The sequence below is a fragment of the Odontesthes bonariensis genome, chromosome 9 (genome assembly GCF_027942865.1).
Source record: "Odontesthes bonariensis isolate fOdoBon6 chromosome 9, fOdoBon6.hap1, whole genome shotgun sequence".
NCBI classification, from domain to species: domain Eukaryota; kingdom Metazoa; phylum Chordata; class Actinopteri; order Atheriniformes; family Atherinopsidae; genus Odontesthes; species Odontesthes bonariensis.
In genome coordinates, this window is record NC_134514.1 from 9,386,088 (window position 1) to 9,404,001 (window position 17,914).

General features: G+C 42.6%; 2 protein-coding genes across 5 annotated transcripts in view; one reads left to right on the forward strand and one right to left on the reverse strand.

Moving 5' to 3' along the window:
- Nucleotides 1–9,417: 9,417 nt before the first annotated feature.
- Nucleotides 9,418–13,780, forward strand: ckmb (creatine kinase, muscle b). Its single transcript, XM_075473017.1, has 8 exons — nucleotides 9,418–9,561; nucleotides 9,671–9,767; nucleotides 9,917–10,071; nucleotides 10,192–10,324; nucleotides 10,841–11,012; nucleotides 12,111–12,234; nucleotides 12,326–12,515; nucleotides 13,264–13,780. The coding sequence occupies exons 1-8, from the start codon at nucleotides 9,469–9,471 to the stop codon at nucleotides 13,440–13,442; spliced, it is 1,143 nt and encodes a 380-aa protein (XP_075329132.1). The 5' UTR covers nucleotides 9,418–9,468; the 3' UTR covers nucleotides 13,443–13,780.
- Nucleotides 13,781–13,898: 118 nt separating this feature from the next.
- The window catches only part of mark4b (MAP/microtubule affinity-regulating kinase 4b), a 57,385-nt gene continuing 53,369 nt past the window's right edge, over nucleotides 13,899–17,914 (reverse strand). For 2 of the 4 annotated variants that reach the window (XM_075473014.1, XM_075473013.1), the window contains one exon: nucleotides 13,899–16,587. In XM_075473014.1, the coding sequence (XP_075329129.1) occupies nucleotides 16,254–16,587 (334 nt within the window). In that variant the 3' untranslated portion in view covers nucleotides 13,899–16,253. The remainder of the gene's footprint in view (nucleotides 16,588–17,914) is intronic. The other 2 variants (XM_075473015.1, XM_075473016.1) reach the window with 2 other exon arrangements.

The following is a 17,914-nucleotide window of genomic DNA, read 5'->3' on the forward strand; positions in this document are numbered from 1 at the left end:
TCAGTTGTCCTTGATTTTTTTGGGGGCGTAATGCACCATCAGCACTTTCAGAGGGGTGTTAGGTTGGTCAGTGAGATGGGTGGATGCATGAAAAGGGAGGCAGCCACACGACAATAGATAAATGACCATATCAACATGTCTTACACAGGTTCTTCTCATTGATCAGTTTCTTCTTTCCAAAACAAGCTAAACTTTCACATCATGTTCATGTAAAAGGAAGAAACTTAGGCCTAAGTGATAATCATGATTTAGAAGAGAATGTCTCCGTATGACATGATCAAAAGACAAAGCAAACACTGCTTAATGTTGTTCATCAGTGTGCTCTTCTTGTTCTTGACATTAGTTGTTAGTTCAAGATGTTTCTCTTTATCTTGTCAGCCTTTAAACATGGTCACAGTGCCACATACTGATATGATCTTTAAAAGATAATGTGTTACTCATGGTCCTCATCTTAGCTTAGCATGCTGACATGCTTATCAGCAGTAAAATATCAACATGAGGAGACACAGCAAGAGGGTTTCATTGGTGCTAGTTCTCGATTTGTCAATTTATTTTGACTTAAAGCAACCGTGTTTAAAGCTAAATGCTAATATTAGCATTTAAACATGTTCACAATGCACATGCTAAGATTATAGTGTTTAAAAGATCATTTGTTTCTCGTGTTCCTCATCTTAGCTTAGCATGCTAACATGCTAATCAGCAGTAAAATATCAACATGAGGAGATGCAGCAAGGTTGCTGTGTCATTGCTGCTAATTCTATATGTTTCAACTTATTTTAACTTAATGCCGCAGTGTTTAAAACCAAATCCTAACAGTAGCCTTTAAAGATGCTGACATTATGATGTTTAAAATGTATTTTGTTTCTCCTGTTTCTCATCTTAACTTAGCATGCTAACTCGCAAATCAGCACTAAAGAAGCTGGAATTGTTATTGGTGGGAATGTTTTGGGTTTCTGGAATATGGATAACTAGATCACCAAAGTCAAAAGGATTCATCATCTGGGGACCACGAATATCAAATTTCTCGGCAATTCATAATGTGGTTATGAAGATGTATTTCAGTCTGGACCACAGGGGTGGACTGCTGAGGCAGTGTTAGCATCCCTGGAGCTATGCAACTAGTAAGGTCAGGAAAGACCTTTTCTATGTTACAGCAGTGAAGGCATCACGCAAGATCTCATACACGGGTGTGAAGCCAAACATGAAATTATATCCAACAAATATTTAGTGTTAATTCAGAGTTATGCTCTGATTGCATCCTGTCTTATGAGTAGTCCTGCTGAGTTACTAAAGAAATATGAAATTCACCAATCTGCTCATGTGAGGGGGGTGGATAGAGGGGAGTGATGGACTGGCAGCTGAGTCAATGTAATTCAATAGGAAGAGCTGACATTGGAGGACCTGGAGAGGCGACACTAAAGATAGAAATCCATGGTTCCTCTCCTCAGCTCAACCTCAACATGAGTATCTCATGTTTCATTGTCGGCTCTCGTCCGTCACCTTCGTAGAATACGCGAAAAAAAATCACAGAAATTCAAAACTACTTTGCAAAAATAATGTAAACTAGTTACATAATTGGAAATAAGTGCAGATGGATGGATAATCATGATTGTTTCTTCCTGCAGGAATACAGGAATGTTGATTTTTTTTCATCCCCATGATACTGATGAAATCATCTTTTATGCCATCTTTCAGTTTCTTTTCATATCTCCATAATTTCACCAAATGTGTGTCCATTTTCTGATGCTTATGATATATTGTTACTGATCACCCTGAATGTGGCAGTGTTCTCTCACACAAGCTCACTATCAAACACAAAATCCATGAAATACAGCCCAAGATGATTACAGGATATAAAACAAGTGTCTCCAGTTTTTAGTTTATTTCTTCTAACCCTAGTAACACTGACCCAATCAAAGCAGTAGTCCATCTTTAAACTCAGAAATATCTCTAGAACTCTGGGTCTGATTCCACTTCCTTAACACACCTTGTTTCTTTTTCTTTAAAACAAGCAAATTAAGCTTGAGAAGCCCAAGATTCAGTCGTGTTCCTGCAAATTATTTGCATTTTGAAATTCATTTTTCTGTGAAAACACAGATTTTCTAAATATTTCTCCATGCTGGATGATGTCTGCTGGTAATTCTGGCCCTTATTTTTGGTATGATGCATAACCACAGCAATGAGAAAGTTGTTAGCATGTGGGAGCAGCTGATTAAGCTTTCCAATGCCAAGAATAAGACCCCAAATCCAGATGAGCTGAAGAGGAGACGTCTAGGATGCAGAGCAGAAACAAAAGGGAGAGAAAGGAGGAGGAAGTTTAAACCATTTCTTCCTTTGACCATCATGGGAAATGAGAGCACTGATGGATAAAATGGAAGGAAACATTTGTTTCACTGAGTCATGGCTATAGGAACAACTCCAACACGTCTCTACTCAGCTTTAACACGATGTGGGCAAGCAGACAGGTAACAGTAAAGAAGGAGCTCATTAACAACGGTGTAATCCTGGACATGTAACTGAGAAGGAGCGTCTCTGCAGCCCAGATGTTGAACTCCTGGCTGTGAGTCTACTGAGAGAGTGTCCACCTGTTTCACCTGCCGACGCTGTGTGTGACAACACCAGCTAAGTTGTTGCCAAGCAACACAAACAATGCCCCAATCCATTAATGCCGATATCTGAAGATTTCTATTACACCTTCCTCCCTGCTACACTTAAACTTTCTACATGTTTTTCAGCTGATTTATATTCTATTTGTTCTTATTATCTATCTATATCATAATTTACTGAAGCAATATAATCTCCCTTTGGGTATTATTAAAGTATTTTAAACTAAACTGAACTGTGAAGGACACGGTACTTCACAATCTGAACCGATAGTTGTCATAGCCTTCACGCTCCTTCAAAGCCACCCAGTCTGAAGGTTTTTCCGCCTGTTCCACCTCTGACGTAACAGTCGGTTTTGTTCTTTGTCGATGACCTCGGACTCGACTCCACGAGGAGCAAAGCTCGAAACGGCGTCGCTCTTGGAATCTCAGGACCACACGCCTCTCCACGATGACAAGGCAGCGATCTACAGAGAAGTTTCTTCGTGACATAAAGCTAATCTAGTGTTACTGTAAATGACAGAAGCAAACAGAAATTTGAAGGAGATTCAGATGCCACGAAACAAAGTGAATCAAAACTAAATCCCACTCATTCAGTTTTTTACTAAACCAATCACAAAGCCTTACGTCTCATTGGCCGAATCAGGGTCACTCCTCATTCAATCCTGCTCACTCTATTCCAGTCATTTTAACCGTGGACAGCTTACCACGCGCACATGTCCACACAGTTGTTCTCTTTCAAATGCCTGAGTCTATTTGTGGGCTCCTCCAACTGCTAACATCACTTTTTTTCCCGTTCTGGGTCAGGACTTGTATGTCTTAAATCTAGCCTGGGTCAAATCTTAGGAATCCAAAGAGGGAACCAGCATCCTGACTCCTGCTGCCGCCGCTTTAATAAGAAAGTTTAAGACCCTATTTGTGGTATCATGAACTTATTTTGTCAGTTTGCGAATCCTCAAATTTTCTGTTTTCCTTCACTTTCTGCTCTTTCAGTGCAGGAAACTCAGCAACAAAACGTGAATCTATGAGATGAAAGTGGAAACAAACATCACCAACTTGTGTCAGCGGATGCCATAAGTCTGCCAGTTGTTCCTGGCAACACTCGTGTGTGAACATCACCCCTCAACTGCTCCTTAAGGCCTTTGCTGCGTTTAAAATTCGGCCATCAGACAGCACGCCAACCCAAACTAGGTTTAAACTACCGTGCCTGTGTGACTCCTGGCTCCTGATACATAGAGTAATAGAACAGAATCTAACAGGGTCCCACCTGAAAAATGTCAAGTAGAAGTTACTAGCATAAAGCTACATTTGTAACTGTGGAGGCCTCAAACTAGATGAACTTTGTTAATATATGACCTTATTTCCTGTATATGTATGCGATCATAAACACATATGAATATATACTGGAAAATAACTTAAAAAGAACTACGTAAATATACATTTGTGGTACAAAAATGTGGCTTTACGCGCATGGCTATTGCAGTGGATTGCAGTGAGCTTTGCAGGTGTCCACTGCTTTCATGCACACACTACAAACTGCCCCAACTCTCCCATCTCATATGACTGTGCAGACCATTTTCTAATCACAACAAACATTAGTTAATGTATTCTGTTCAATATCATGTCATTTGGAAAGCTCTGCACCTCCCACATACTCAGCTGTGTTGAATATTTGCACATTCTGCCGTCAGGATTCATGTGAAAATCATTGTGAATGATTCACACCGTGTTCCTGCTTTACATAACTGTTCCTGAGCGCCTGTTTCCACGAGGCAGCTGCAGGGGTCTGGGGCTATTTGACCCTGCTTTGAGAGAGGCTGGAATAGGTGTGTATGTGGGGGAAGTGCTGTGGGATAGAGTGACAGTCTAAACTGGGATACTGGAGCTGCGCCACCATGGCATACGAGCTACAGAACTAACTGGTCTGAATAGGCACACAACACAGGTCCCATTTCAGTCAGTGTGACCTTTGAGTTTTATTGACGGGGGTTGTGCTAAAGGATGTAATGTGGAGTATAATGGTGCTTTTACATAAACACCTCATTGGACCGCTTCATTTGATCAACTTCATTTAATCCTCTGGTGCAAAAAAGTTGCAAATATTTCAAAAGGAGACGTTAAATGTGATGCATTAGTTCTTTATATCAGACAGATTTATGGATCACCGACTGGACTTTATTTCTAAGGTTATGTGTGATGGTAAATTAGAGGTGGATAGTAACTGTTAACCTCAGTTTGATCCTAAAAAGAGCGATGTTCAATGTGCACTGCACCCACCCACTCATGCAGCTCTGTGATGCAAGGGGTTGTCCTGCCATCGAGCATCAGCTTGGGTTTCAGTGTCTTACCAAAAGACACTTGGACATGTGAAAGGGGCCGAGCTAGAAGCTGGCAGCCTTGTGATTAGTGGATACACTGATATTCTCTTGGTTATTGTAAAGGTAACATGTAATCATTCACATAAGAGGGTGCTCAAAGGGTGAACCTCATGCAGCAGCATGGGGGAGAGACTAATTTGGAAAGTCATGTCGGTGAACGGTCAGGCCACAGCTGTGAAACTGGAGCCTGGGTGTTGATTATTTAGAGCTAAGAAGCTGGGACTCAGAGTGATTCTCTCAATCCCTGCACACCTGAACACAACAATTACAATTAAAAATTAAAAAATTATTACGCTGCAAACCGAAGAATGAGCTCAGCAACAATTGTACTCTCTAAAGTAAAATCAGGGATTATTGTGGGCAAAGTAAGTCTAGAAACCTGGAGTGATTATTTGATATGTAGACTAAACTGTCATCAGCATAGTATACACACACACAGACACACACACATATATATATATAAATATATATCCTAGATATTAAAAGTATAAAGAGAAAATATCAAAAAGCCTGAACATGGAAATAATCTCCAGGATGATCTGAACTTCCCAGTCAGCTTTAATACTGGTTATGCCGCTACAGGCGTAGATATCTGAATGATCTCCCATGATGCACAGAGCACTTTCCATCCATGATATCCCTGATTCTGTATTTTTGTGCTTGTTTTTGTCTCTGGCCTGTCCTCTCGCTCCTCTCCTGCTCAGTCTGGTTCTGCTGGAGGTCTCTTGCCATTAAAAGGAAGTTCTTCCTCTCCCCTGTCACTCTCGTGCACGCTCAGGACAGGAGATTTAACAGAAGTGAAGATTCAGTGCAGTCTGTTGTTTCCTTAGCTGGACAACTTCTGCATTGGTCTGTATTTAACTTGTTTACGTTGTAAAGAGGGTAGAGATGACTTTTGCTGCAAACTACCCGTACAATACCACACATCCATCTATTTTCTATCATCGCTTTATTCAAATCAGGGGTATTCAGGGGGAACCCAGCTACCATTAGACGGGTCATCAGTCTCAGAGACAAAGAGACAAAAAAAACTGCTCACACTAACAGTTAAGCTCAATTTGCAATAACCAATTAACCCAACATGCATGTTTTCAGACGGGAAGGAAGACAGATTATCCACAAACTTCAGAGAAATTTGAACAGGAACCATCTTGCTGTGAGGAGGCAGCGCTCTGTGACAGGAACCCAAAAAAATCCTATTTAATGGAAACTGTTTTGTTCTGGACAAAATTCAGACTCACATTCAGCCTTTTTGGACCCATGGTCATTTCTTACATGTATACTCATTCTGGAGAACAAAATCTCCCTGAAGGTTGCCAGATTTAAAACATTTATGAATCACAAAATGCTTTTTAAATATGTTTTAATGGGCTGAAGGTCGAGGTGAGTTTCACCCAGTTGGTGTTTAATTAAAATTTAAAAGAGAGTACATAGTAAACCGTCTATTTTTGTGTGAGATATCCAAATCTTTTCCATTTATGAGTGACAGATGGTGTGTTCAGTGACTCCATACTTGCTCACTGTGCACCCAAAAGTTATAAGTTTGTTTTCAACACAAGGAGCAAACTAATGTGAGATGATCTAACCCTAAAGATGGACTGAGGACAAACTTGTTTGAAACACTAACAGAGATTCGATTAAATTTCAACTCGGTTTATTTATGTAGAGCCAAATCACAACAAATGTCATCTCAAGGCACTTCAATGGTACAGTCCAATTCAAGCCAATTAGAGTCCAATTCATTGTGATCATTATCCACAGTTATAAGAGGTTGTGAGAGACAGCTGTGGCTGTTTCAGAACTGTCACCAGGGCTGTTTTTGGATCATTAGCAGCAGCTCCAGGGTCAGTTGTGGGTAAAAAACATGTCGAATTTATCATAAAAGCTATATTTATGTTATATATCTGAACGTATCGTAATCTATGTACACCACGCTTAAACATGAAATCAGTAAAAGGTGAGTTATGCGATGAGGAAACTTTCATTTTTATATCCGACTGCAGTATTTTTCAGCTCCACCCCCCCATTTCTAAGCTGTCACATGTTGTGGGGGATTTATTATCCGTCTGAGGGTAGATTACTGAGGTCTATCAGATTACAGGTGTGGGGTAGTTATGCTGCAGATGGACCGGAGGCTTTACAGATACAGAAAGATCCGAGTATACCTATCTCTGAGCCTTTTCGTTTCTTTTGAACGATACACTGCACAGAATGATCCTTGCATCAGGCAGGAGAAGCATTCTGAATGCATCCTCAGTATAAACCTACAAAGAGGCTCTCCCTGCTCTGACTTGCCAAATGTTTTGAGTGTGCACAGGCTGTCACTATGCATCATTACATGACATTTCACACGAGAAGCAGACCAACAGATCCAAAACTCACGCTTGTCACTTTGCAAATTTGTTAGCGAGCGGGCCACTGAATGAAACCCAATCCGTTCTGTCGACTGTTTTGATGATGTAATCCAAGACAAAGTGGATACTTAACTCCTTCAAGCGATGACAGACTGAAGTCCAGAAACTCAGCTTCATCGATTTAAAGACGATGCTGTAAAAACACAGAAGAGATTACATATTGTACACGTGCATCCAAACAGACACCTCCAAACAATCTCCAAGCATGAAGCAACGTAGATGTAAACTGGAGTGGAATCACACAAAAAAATGCTTTTCCTTCGTCTTTTTTGTGCTTTTTATTCATGATTTGACTGTGAAGGTTGGCGTGGGGGTGAGTTTATTGCCCTCGTGTTGAAGTTGGAGTTTTTAAAGTTATTTTAGAGGAGACTCAATCCTAAACGTGTAAAAATAGCTATGATTTGCATGCCATTAACTCTAACTCCAGACATTAATTCAAACAGTTATCAGTGCTTATATGTGCATATGGATCTACTGTCATTACAAGGGAGCTATGACTGTGCATGCAGCTATGAATGTTTGTGGATAATTGTGTTTCTCTACAAACTTCTTTCCTGCAGGTTTCTATCCACCAGCTTCTAGCAGGCAGAAGGTGAAAGGTTGGACCAGCCGGCAGCAGCTGTTCCCTCGTCTCTCTTCTCGAGAGTTGTATGACGTTCGTTCTTGCCTTTTAGAAACTCAGTCGCGGACAGAAAACCCCATGTGACCAATCAAACGAGGGGATCCCAGGGCCGGTCAGCCAATAGCGACAGAGAACTGGGTATAAATGCTAAAGTCCATCCCCTGTCAGAGCTGGGCTACCCCTACATTTGGTGGACAAGATCTGATCCCGGGATCTGTTACCTCTTTCTTTCTCCTAAGCAGGTAAAAGAAAAAAGAAACACATTGGGTTAGCTAGTCGTTTTTTTGATCATTCCGTGGTAAATATTGTGAGGATTTTACCGTTTAAATATGGACAAAAGCTTCTTTCTGGCCTAATTTTGTTTAAAACTAAATGGCCCGGAAAGGGGGACAAAAAACAAACCAAAATAATGTGCCAGATGCCACAAATAGATAGATATACTTTACTGATCCCAAGCTGGGAAATTACAGCATGAATTCTTCTTCTGCAGTTTGGTTTTGGATTCCTCTGAAGCTTTGCGCTTTTGTTTTCCTGATGCCGACACTAGAAAAAACCTCTCTAGTGGCTCTTGTGTTTGTGCACAAAGTTGCCTTGAAATGTAGCTTCTCTTTGAAAGGCCTGACACACTCGGATGTGTGATTAAGCATGCAGCTGTGTGGTGTCACGCGAACAGTTGTGGCCGTCCGTCAGCTGCTGCTGACGCCTGCAGAACAGGCTTGAGGTGTGTCTGAATAGTTTAGGAGCGCTTGATTTAGCCATGGAACTTGTGCAGCCATCTGTGAGGCACGCAAGCGTTGACCTTTAGGTGTACCAGGTTTCATCCGTCTAGTGCACCTCCAAGAACCGACCTAGCTAACCTCTGCCTGTAGGTCACAGACTGGCATAGATAAGAAAGATTACCTGTACTGAATTCTGCAGCTGTAGCCCAGTTAAATCCAGCTTTGTACTTAAAAAATCTTTCGTTTTGGAGTAAAAAATGTGCAAAAATAACTTTTTCTCAAGCAGTTTTCTAAGTCTAAAACTTAACAGGTTGTCAGAAGATGAATGACATGTGAGTTTGACGACTAAGAACTTCAGGTTGGCTGGAGAGAAAATCATTCATCATAACGTGCTGGAGACTCCCTGCTACAGTGGGAGGGGTGCAGGACAAGAGGTGGCACACCCGTGCTAATAATAGTCTTTGCTGTGAGGGGAGGATGGGTGGTGAGACGTCAGAGGGACAGGAAAGCAGTGAAGAAGCAGAGACAATGAGAAGGTGTCTCCTTTTCACCAGAAGCCTTATAGACAAGGCACTTGAGAAACTCGGAGAAATGCCAGACGTGAAAAAATATGGTACTCGTGGTGGCGTTCACTGCGTTTCAGCTCTGCGTGTCGTCTCTTTTCTGATGGCGCGGCCTCAATAATCACACACCTCCTCCCATCTCCTCTCAGACGGAGTAAGAATCGCAGCCATGACGAAGAACTGCCATAACGACCTCAAAATGAAGTTCTCCGTGGATGAGGAGTTCCCCGATCTCTCTCTGCACAACAACCACATGGCCAAGGTAGAGACAGACGGACCGACACCCGTCCACCGATGCTTAAACTGCGTCATGTAAAACAAAAGCTTGTGATGTCAGAATAACTCACCCACACCCGTTTCACCTGCTCCAGGTGCTGACCAAGGAGATCTACGGCAAGCTGAGGGGCAAGTCCACTCCCAGCGGCTTCACCCTGGATGATGTGATCCAGACTGGTATTGACAACCCTGGTGAGAAGCAGAAACTACCAAACATATGCTATCAGACTGTCATTATGTTATTAGTATCGATGCCATCCGAACCTGCAGTATGCAAGACAAAAGGCAGTCCTCAATCAGAATGAGTCTGAGCTGTCTTTGTCCTCCCTCTTGTCCCAAAGGTCACCCCTTCATCATGACCGTGGGCTGCGTTGCTGGTGATGAGGAGTGCTACGAGGTCTTCAAGGATCTGCTGGACCCAGTCATCTCCGACCGTCACGGTGGATACAAGCCCACCGACAAGCACAAGACCGACCTGAACTTCGAGAACCTGAAGGTGAAGGGTCAAGACACGCAGGGCAGACTCAATCACTGAGTTTAACAGATTTATTAATCAGGAACTTAAATCTGAGGGTGGAAGTGTCCTTACAATGGAGGTGTGCTCGTCCTGTCTCAGGGTGGTGACGACCTGGACCCCAACTACGTGCTGTCCAGCCGCGTGCGTACCGGCCGCAGCATCAAGGGATTCACCCTGCCCCCCCACAACAGCCGTGGAGAGCGCAGAGGCATTGAGAAGCTGTCCATTGAGGGTGAGCGTCAAACTACTCACTGTGGGAGCTATTTGTAAAGTTAGTTTTGGTTTTTTGGTTCTAGTTGTAAATTTAATTAGCTAATTATGAGTAACTTTATTTGATTAATTTCAGTACTTTATTTACATTAGATTTTTTTGCTAATGTTCCTTGTTAGTTATTTGTTTAGAATATTTATCTGGAGTACCAGCATGCACCTGGGTGGGCCAATGTTTTTTTTTTTTTGTAAATCAGGGAAAAGCAGAGAGCAGCAGGCATGGTTGTCTTTGTTCTTTTGTTTGTTTCATTGTTTTGAAATAAATCATCAGAAAACGCAAGAATTCATTTTGGACATTCATCTTCTTTTGCCTGCGTTAAACCACATCCCCCATGGTGCATCAGTGGCATTTTGATTTTGTTTGGTTTAAGTTTCATTTGTTTTTTTATGGACAAATGGCCACTACAACTCACTGTGGGAGAAAACAAACAGGATGTGACTTTCAGGGAATGACTTCTTAACCTCTCGTGTCCTCTCAGCCCTGGCCAGCCTGGACGGTGAGTTCAAGGGAAAGTACTACCCCCTGAGCGGCATGACCGACGCCGAGCAGGAGCAGCTGATCGCTGATCACTTCTTGTTTGACAAGCCCGTGTCCCCCCTGCTGACCTGCGCCGGAATGGCCCGCGACTGGCCCGACGGCAGAGGCATCTGGTGAGAGGACAGACAGACAGGAACAAAGACAGAAAACATTTAGAACAGGGTTATAAAGGCATGGGCGTCGCACCCGTGGGGGATGGGGGTGTTTCGACACCCCTACTTTTACAGCAAGATGATTTCACCCCCCCCTACATTTTCCAAAGGTAAACCCGTTTGCCCCATGGATGTATTATATTAACGGTTTGCCCACCCTCGTAGTACACCAACATAAAATGTGTTTTAAAGACCCTGTACCCTCTTTAGAATAATTCCATCCAGATTTGAGCAGTGTAACCATTGTAGTTTCCATACAGGACCTAGTTTAGGGTGATGAGAATACAAAAAAAAGCAGTAAAATGGCCCTGTTCTGCATTTTCACAAATCAGAAAAAGGTTTCACAAATCCCAAACAAGGTTTTAATGAATCTACAGCCTCTTTAGAATAATTCCATCCAGATTTGAGCAGTGTAACTATTGTAGTTTCCATACAGGACTTAGTTTAGGGCGATCAAAATGCAAAAATGCAGTGAAATGGCCCTTTATGCCCATCCATTTAATTCGCGAATCGGATGCCAACTTCAGCGTCGTGTCTATGGGCTTGATGTGGTACTCATGTGCCCCCACTGGAACACCCCCACATTTAAAAATCACTGCTCCACCCCTGTATAAAGGTACACGATGAGCAGGGCCGGCTGTGGGTCAGGCGGTCCAGTGTTCCCAGAAAGTTGGTCCACATTGATACGTCCTCTGTTATCTGGACAAAAGTGTCCGTTAAATGAGTGAACATAATGCAGGCAGCTGTGAAAGTAGCTTTTGTGTATAAAAAAAGTCTAGGAACCTAACATCTCCAATATGGCTTCCCAAAAGGAAACCCTTACAAATCCACAGCCTTTATGTAAATAAATCCTAAATGTCTGTTAAAATGCTTCATGTTTACAGCAGCTGTTGCATAAACTTCCCTTCAAAGCCTCCAAATTAACTGGTCTTTGGGCTGGATAATTCATAATATAACTCTGTTATATACAAAAGAGTTTATCTCCTAAACGAGCACAGCGTGAGACAAGTGAGAGACTCGTCCTTGAGCATTTTCTGCTGGATTTTTTTCCTCCTCCAGGCACAACGACAACAAGACCTTCCTGGTCTGGGTGAATGAGGAGGATCACCTGCGTGTCATCTCCATGCAGAAGGGAGGCAACATGAAGGAGGTCTTCAGACGCTTCTGCGTTGGCCTGCAGAAGGTAAACACATCACAGAAACTACCGACACATCAAACAAATTTTCATTTTTAAACGCAAAGTCATTTATTTCAATCTACCCGTCTCTGATCAGATTGAGGCGATCTTCAAGAAGCACAACCACGGCTTCAGCTGGAGCGAGCACCTGGGCTACATCCTGACCTGCCCCTCCAACCTGGGAACCGGCCTGCGCGGAGGCGTGCACGTCAAGCTGCCCAAGCTCAGCACGCACGCCAAGTTCGAGGAGATCCTGACCAGGCTGCGTCTGCAGAAGCGCGGCACAGGTACCGAAAACACTCCGAGGACATTTGATAAGCAGAATCTTTAGTAGAGATCACTTTCTACCTCAGTCTCGGGTATGGAAGTTTTTCTGTGCCATCAGTTTGAATACGAATTTCTAATAATGAATTTTTACAGCATAAAAATCAGACTTTGAATTTGAAAATTCAACATCTAAAAAAAAAAAAAAATTCAGTGGAAAAAATTCAACATCTAAAAATTCAGTGGAAAAAGAACCAGACTCAACATCCGGGTAAACAGGGAGAAGCAATCGATCCCTGTCTCAATTCATCCAACGGCAGCCAATCAAGTTACGCTCCATTGGACAGATCAGCTCAATAGATATTGAGTAATATCTATTACTCAATTTTATTAACACAAATGGCAAATAAAGGAAACTCACTCACCGAAGCAGCATCACCCGCGTTGGTGGACATGGCTGATCTGTCCAGATGAATTGAGCCAGGGATCGATTGCTTCTCCCTGTTTACCCGGATGTTGAGTCTGGTTCTTTTTCCACTGAATTTTTTTCTAGATGTTGCATTTTTTTCCACTGATTTTTCTTTTTAGAATTTATTATTTTTTTTATATACTGTTGGTTTTTGAAATTCAAAGTCTGATTTTGATGCTGTAAAAATTCAATATTAGAAATTCGTAGAAAAACTTCCATACCCTCGGGGGTCTTTTTTGTAGACCAAGAAGTACAACAGGTGTTCACACGGTCACTCATTCTTCTTCTGCTCCTCCTTCCAGGTGGTGTCGACACCGCCTCTGTGGGTGGCGTGTTCGACATCTCCAACGCTGACCGTCTGGGCTCCTCCGAGGTGGACCAGGTCCAGATGGTGGTTGATGGAGTCAAGCTGATGGTCGAGATGGAGAAGAAGCTCGAGAAGGGAGAGTCCATCGACGGCATGATCCCCGCCCAGAAGTAAAGCGAACAGACCACCCAAGACCGAGTGACTGTCTTACGTTTTTTTTTTTTATTTTATAAAAAAAATGAACACGTAGCCTTGTTGTCGGCTACTTTCGGCTTTCTTCTTTCCATCAAAAGACACTCCACTTCTCTTCTCTTCTCTTTCTTACTTCTGTTTACCTGATCTTTCCTGTCTCCGACTTCCTGTAACTTAAAACCATCTTCCCATCTTCTCTGTAACATCCTGGGATCAATCCGTGCATAGTCTGCTCGCAGCTATGTATACGCACCGAAGGAAAATTTGATTTGATTGTAAAATAGAACTGGACTATTAAACAAAGCCCCATATAACAATCACCTCACCTTGTTCGTGTTGTCTTAATGGAAAAAAAAAAGGTGCATTTCAGCTGTTCTGCAGCTACTCACAACAGATTTGACACTACAGCTGAGAAAAAGAGGCCGGGAAAATGTGAAAGAGGTTGAAAGTCTTTATTTTTGTGTCACACATTATTTCCTAGGAGACATGCAGGATTGCAGGTCGATCATTTGTTATTTCAGCCCATACGTTAGGTTTTATTGATTAACAGTGACAGCTGCAAACACACTACACAACAGAACTGTAGCCTTAAAGCTTGGCCTTAGCCATATCTAGAAAAAACAGCCTCAGGGGGTGGGGGGGGTGTGAGGCCCAGCCGTACACAGAGAAATTGCATAAACTAGCCCTAAATCACAGCTTCACATTTTCAGACGGTGGTGGACACCTGAAATCTCCCACGAAAACTAAATCCTGCAGAAAAAGGTCACAAACATCCAACTCAGATGCTGCAGTCACCATCGCTCGGCTTCTTTTTTTAAATCGACAGTGTTACAATATAAGTACAGCAACCTTTCTGATTTTGGAGTTGTCAGTCGTCGCAGCAACACATGATCCACGTAAAGAACCGCGAGTGTATGTCTGTCGAATTCTGTGACGAGCATCAAAGTGCTTTCAGAGACGAAAAGAACCCAAAGTAAATGTCCCGCCCTGAGCCTCTGCCTCTTGGTCTGAGCGGTTAACAGTCGTAAACCCCCTGCAGCCACAGCTGGATCTGACAGGTCAACAGTCGTACACTTCTGAGGGGAAAGTCTACAGCTTGTATGTCGAGTGTTTCTGAGATTAGGAACACAAACACATGTTTAACTTTTAAAAACGTCCACGAAGGTGACGTCTGTGAAATCTGGATGAAGATAAAAAACCTTTTTACCTCCGTTTCTGAATGTAAAAGTGGAGCATTACGTGAACCAAATGGCACATCTGCCTGCACACCTGAAGCCACCACAGCTGGATTCTCTATGGAAACCAATGGAAAAAGACTACTGACTGATAACTGAACAAAATAACCCCAAAACATTGCTGTACAATGAAATACTAGAAAAAAATGCCAAGAAAAAGTGCTCGATAATTTTCAACAACATACCAGCGACGTCAAAATTAAAAAACGAGGAGCCGTATTTAGTCTGAATCAATGCTTATTCAAGTCTCGACTCTTGGCTTTGTGGCTGTATTGCACAATAAACAGAAGAAAACAACGGCATTGGCTTTTGGACAGTCTGAAACAGTTCAAAGTGCAATCAGAAGATCTGCAAATCAACTCCAGCTACTTCATTCATCCTAAATGAAGAGGGAAAATGTTTCCGATAGAAGAGATTAAATCTAAAAGAACTCGAGGGTCACTTTTCTAAAAAAAAAAAGAAGAAGAAGAAGAAGAAGAAGAAGAAGAAATGCTTCAACTCTGCAGAGAAATCCGTTTCAATGCTGGACAAAAGGGGCCAAAAGGGTTTCGTGCTTTTTAGCAATGTTAAAACAGATTAAAACATAAATCTCAGACGTTTTGTTTTCACATCGACTGTGGCTGGAAACATACTTTAAACCGATGAGCTACAGGTGGTCGCATGATACATTAGTGTCAATAATCCATTCTGATTCCTCCACATCAGGTAAAATGATGTCATTTGGCTCAGAAACTGACTAAAATATATAAAAAGGCCAGTTGAGACACACTCCTAAGTACTAAATTGGAGGATTCCACATTCAGCTGCTAGAAACTAAAGTATTTTTACTACTTAATTCAGACAGAAATGAGTGTTTGAAAGAAGCAGGATATCAGATTATGGAGGGCTGAACACACTGGACAGCAGGCAGAGAAGCGAATATATTTCCAACAGGAATGGTGTAAACATCCCAACTATGTAGAAACATGAGTTTTGTAACTTTTGGTTTTGAATCTGTCAGAAGTTTCTGCATTTCTGCATGTCTCCCTCCAGAGAACAGAGGTCTGGCTTTTCATGTGACGTCTGCTTCAGCTAATCTGACGTCCGCCCACTTTAAAAAGCACTAATGAAAGAAAAAATAAACTTAACAGACAGAAAAATAATAAAAACAAATCTTTAAATAGCAGCTCTTCAAAAAGGAATGATGACAAACGTACAACAGGAAGAATAAAGTCAAGTTATCGCTCTGCAGCGACATCCTGATCATCTTTAAACGTGTGACAAACTAAACACCAGTTTCACTCCGTGGGGCTCATTTGTGTGCTAAGCAAGGGTCGAAGGTCACTGACAGCTCCAAAGTCAGGGGTCATCATAAGTCTGCTGACGGCGGCCCGTCCGCATCTGTGCATCCGTGTGTCCGGCTGTGTTTAGGCGGCATCGTCAGCGGAGGGTCTTTTGGCGGAGGTGAGGCATCGCTAGCCTCATCAGATGAGGTGGAGCCCAGGGAGGAAGAGGATTCTGCTCCTCCTCCTCGTTCCTCGACCTGTCCGTCATCTCTCTGCCCCACCTCCGGTCGCCCTCAGAGCTCCAGCTCCTTGGACACTTTGGTGGCGATGTCTCTGAAGGCTAACGGTGCCCCCCACAGGCGCTTAAACCTCACACCGCTGCTCTGGCCCAGGCTGCTGGGCAGCTGGCAGACCTCGGCTTCGAAGGCCACGCGGGCGCCGGCCGCTCCGTGGGTGCAGGACAGGAGGAAAGGCCCGGCCAGGTGGACCTGGCAGCCGCAGCCCTGCGCCGCCTCGCGCAGCGCCAGCACCACCTCAGCCGGGTCGCGGGGGCTCCGTACCCTCACATCCCAGCCGCATCGGGGGGTCCGGGGCTCGGCCGCTTTCTGATGCCCAGATAGATGGCGACTAGAAGGGGCAAGAGGGGAGGGGGCGATGCAGATGGAGGGGGAGGGGATGTGGAAATGTTGGAAAACAAAAAGAGCAAGATGAGGTGGAAATGAGATGTTTAACGGGGGAGGGGTTAGAGGTGGGGGCAGCAAAAATAAACAAGGAGTTTTAAACGTAGGAATAGAAGAGTTTGGGTGAGGAGGACGAGCAAATGAATGTTTGGTTGCATGGATGTGAGTGTTGAGTGGTTAGGGAGGGGGGGGGGAGGAAAAAGAAAATTAATACCACATTATTACATTCTGAGTCCCTAATGAGAATTTTCTGAAACCGCTTATATTTTTTAACATGTGATACAAATTATGCAAAACACTAAGAAAGTTTTCAAATGAAACCTTAAAATTACAATCAAACGGATTCACAATGCATGAAGTTTGTCCTCCGACGTTGGTTTATAAGTAGGGCTGGGCGCGTTAACTCGTTATTATCGCATTAACTTGTTAATTATTTAACGCCGATAAATATTTTATCGCAGGTTTTATTAATGTAAAAGTCTGTTGAATGCATCACATTCACAGTTACAGCAAACACCACAAAGCATGGAGTAATAAAATAAAGATAAACTAGCAGGTAACGTCACCGTTATAGGTGCTACTTCCTGTTTTACTTATTTCAACATAAAAGCACGTTTTTCAAAATAAATTTAAAATAAAACTCGTGTATTTACAGCCAAGTTGAATTGTCTTCTCAGCGTAGTAGTTCCAGTCTAAAATAGCAGCAAGTCATTCAAGGAAACAGACAGTGGAGCGAGGCTTCTACATAAAAACTACAGAAAGATGCTGATGTTAAAAGTGTGTTTGCACAACAAATGTTATGGCACTTTCATTCATATGGCAGCACATTTAAAATAAAACTAAATGCTAAAGGCTATACACTACTTTTGAATTAATTTTTGGATTTTGCGTACAAATGCGATTAATCAGGGAAATCATGTGATTAATTAGATTAAACATTTTAATCGTTGCCCAGCCCTATTTTTAATAAAAAGGAAATGTCTAATTATCTAAAATATGGATAAATCAATAAAGAACCAGATAAAAATTCTACTTTTCACAGTTTTTCTAGAATGACACACACCACCACATTTCAAAACATCCACCCTGCTGGCGTGGATGAGTGAGCTGTTGGTAGAAAGACAGGAAATTATAATTATTTCCTTCCCTCCGACGTCACAGCTCTACTTTCAGGGATAATCTAGCACAAGGAGTCACACTCAGCATCTACAGCCACACCACAGTCTAACGTTGACCCGCTGGTTTACCTGCTGTTTATAACCTGAGACTTGGCT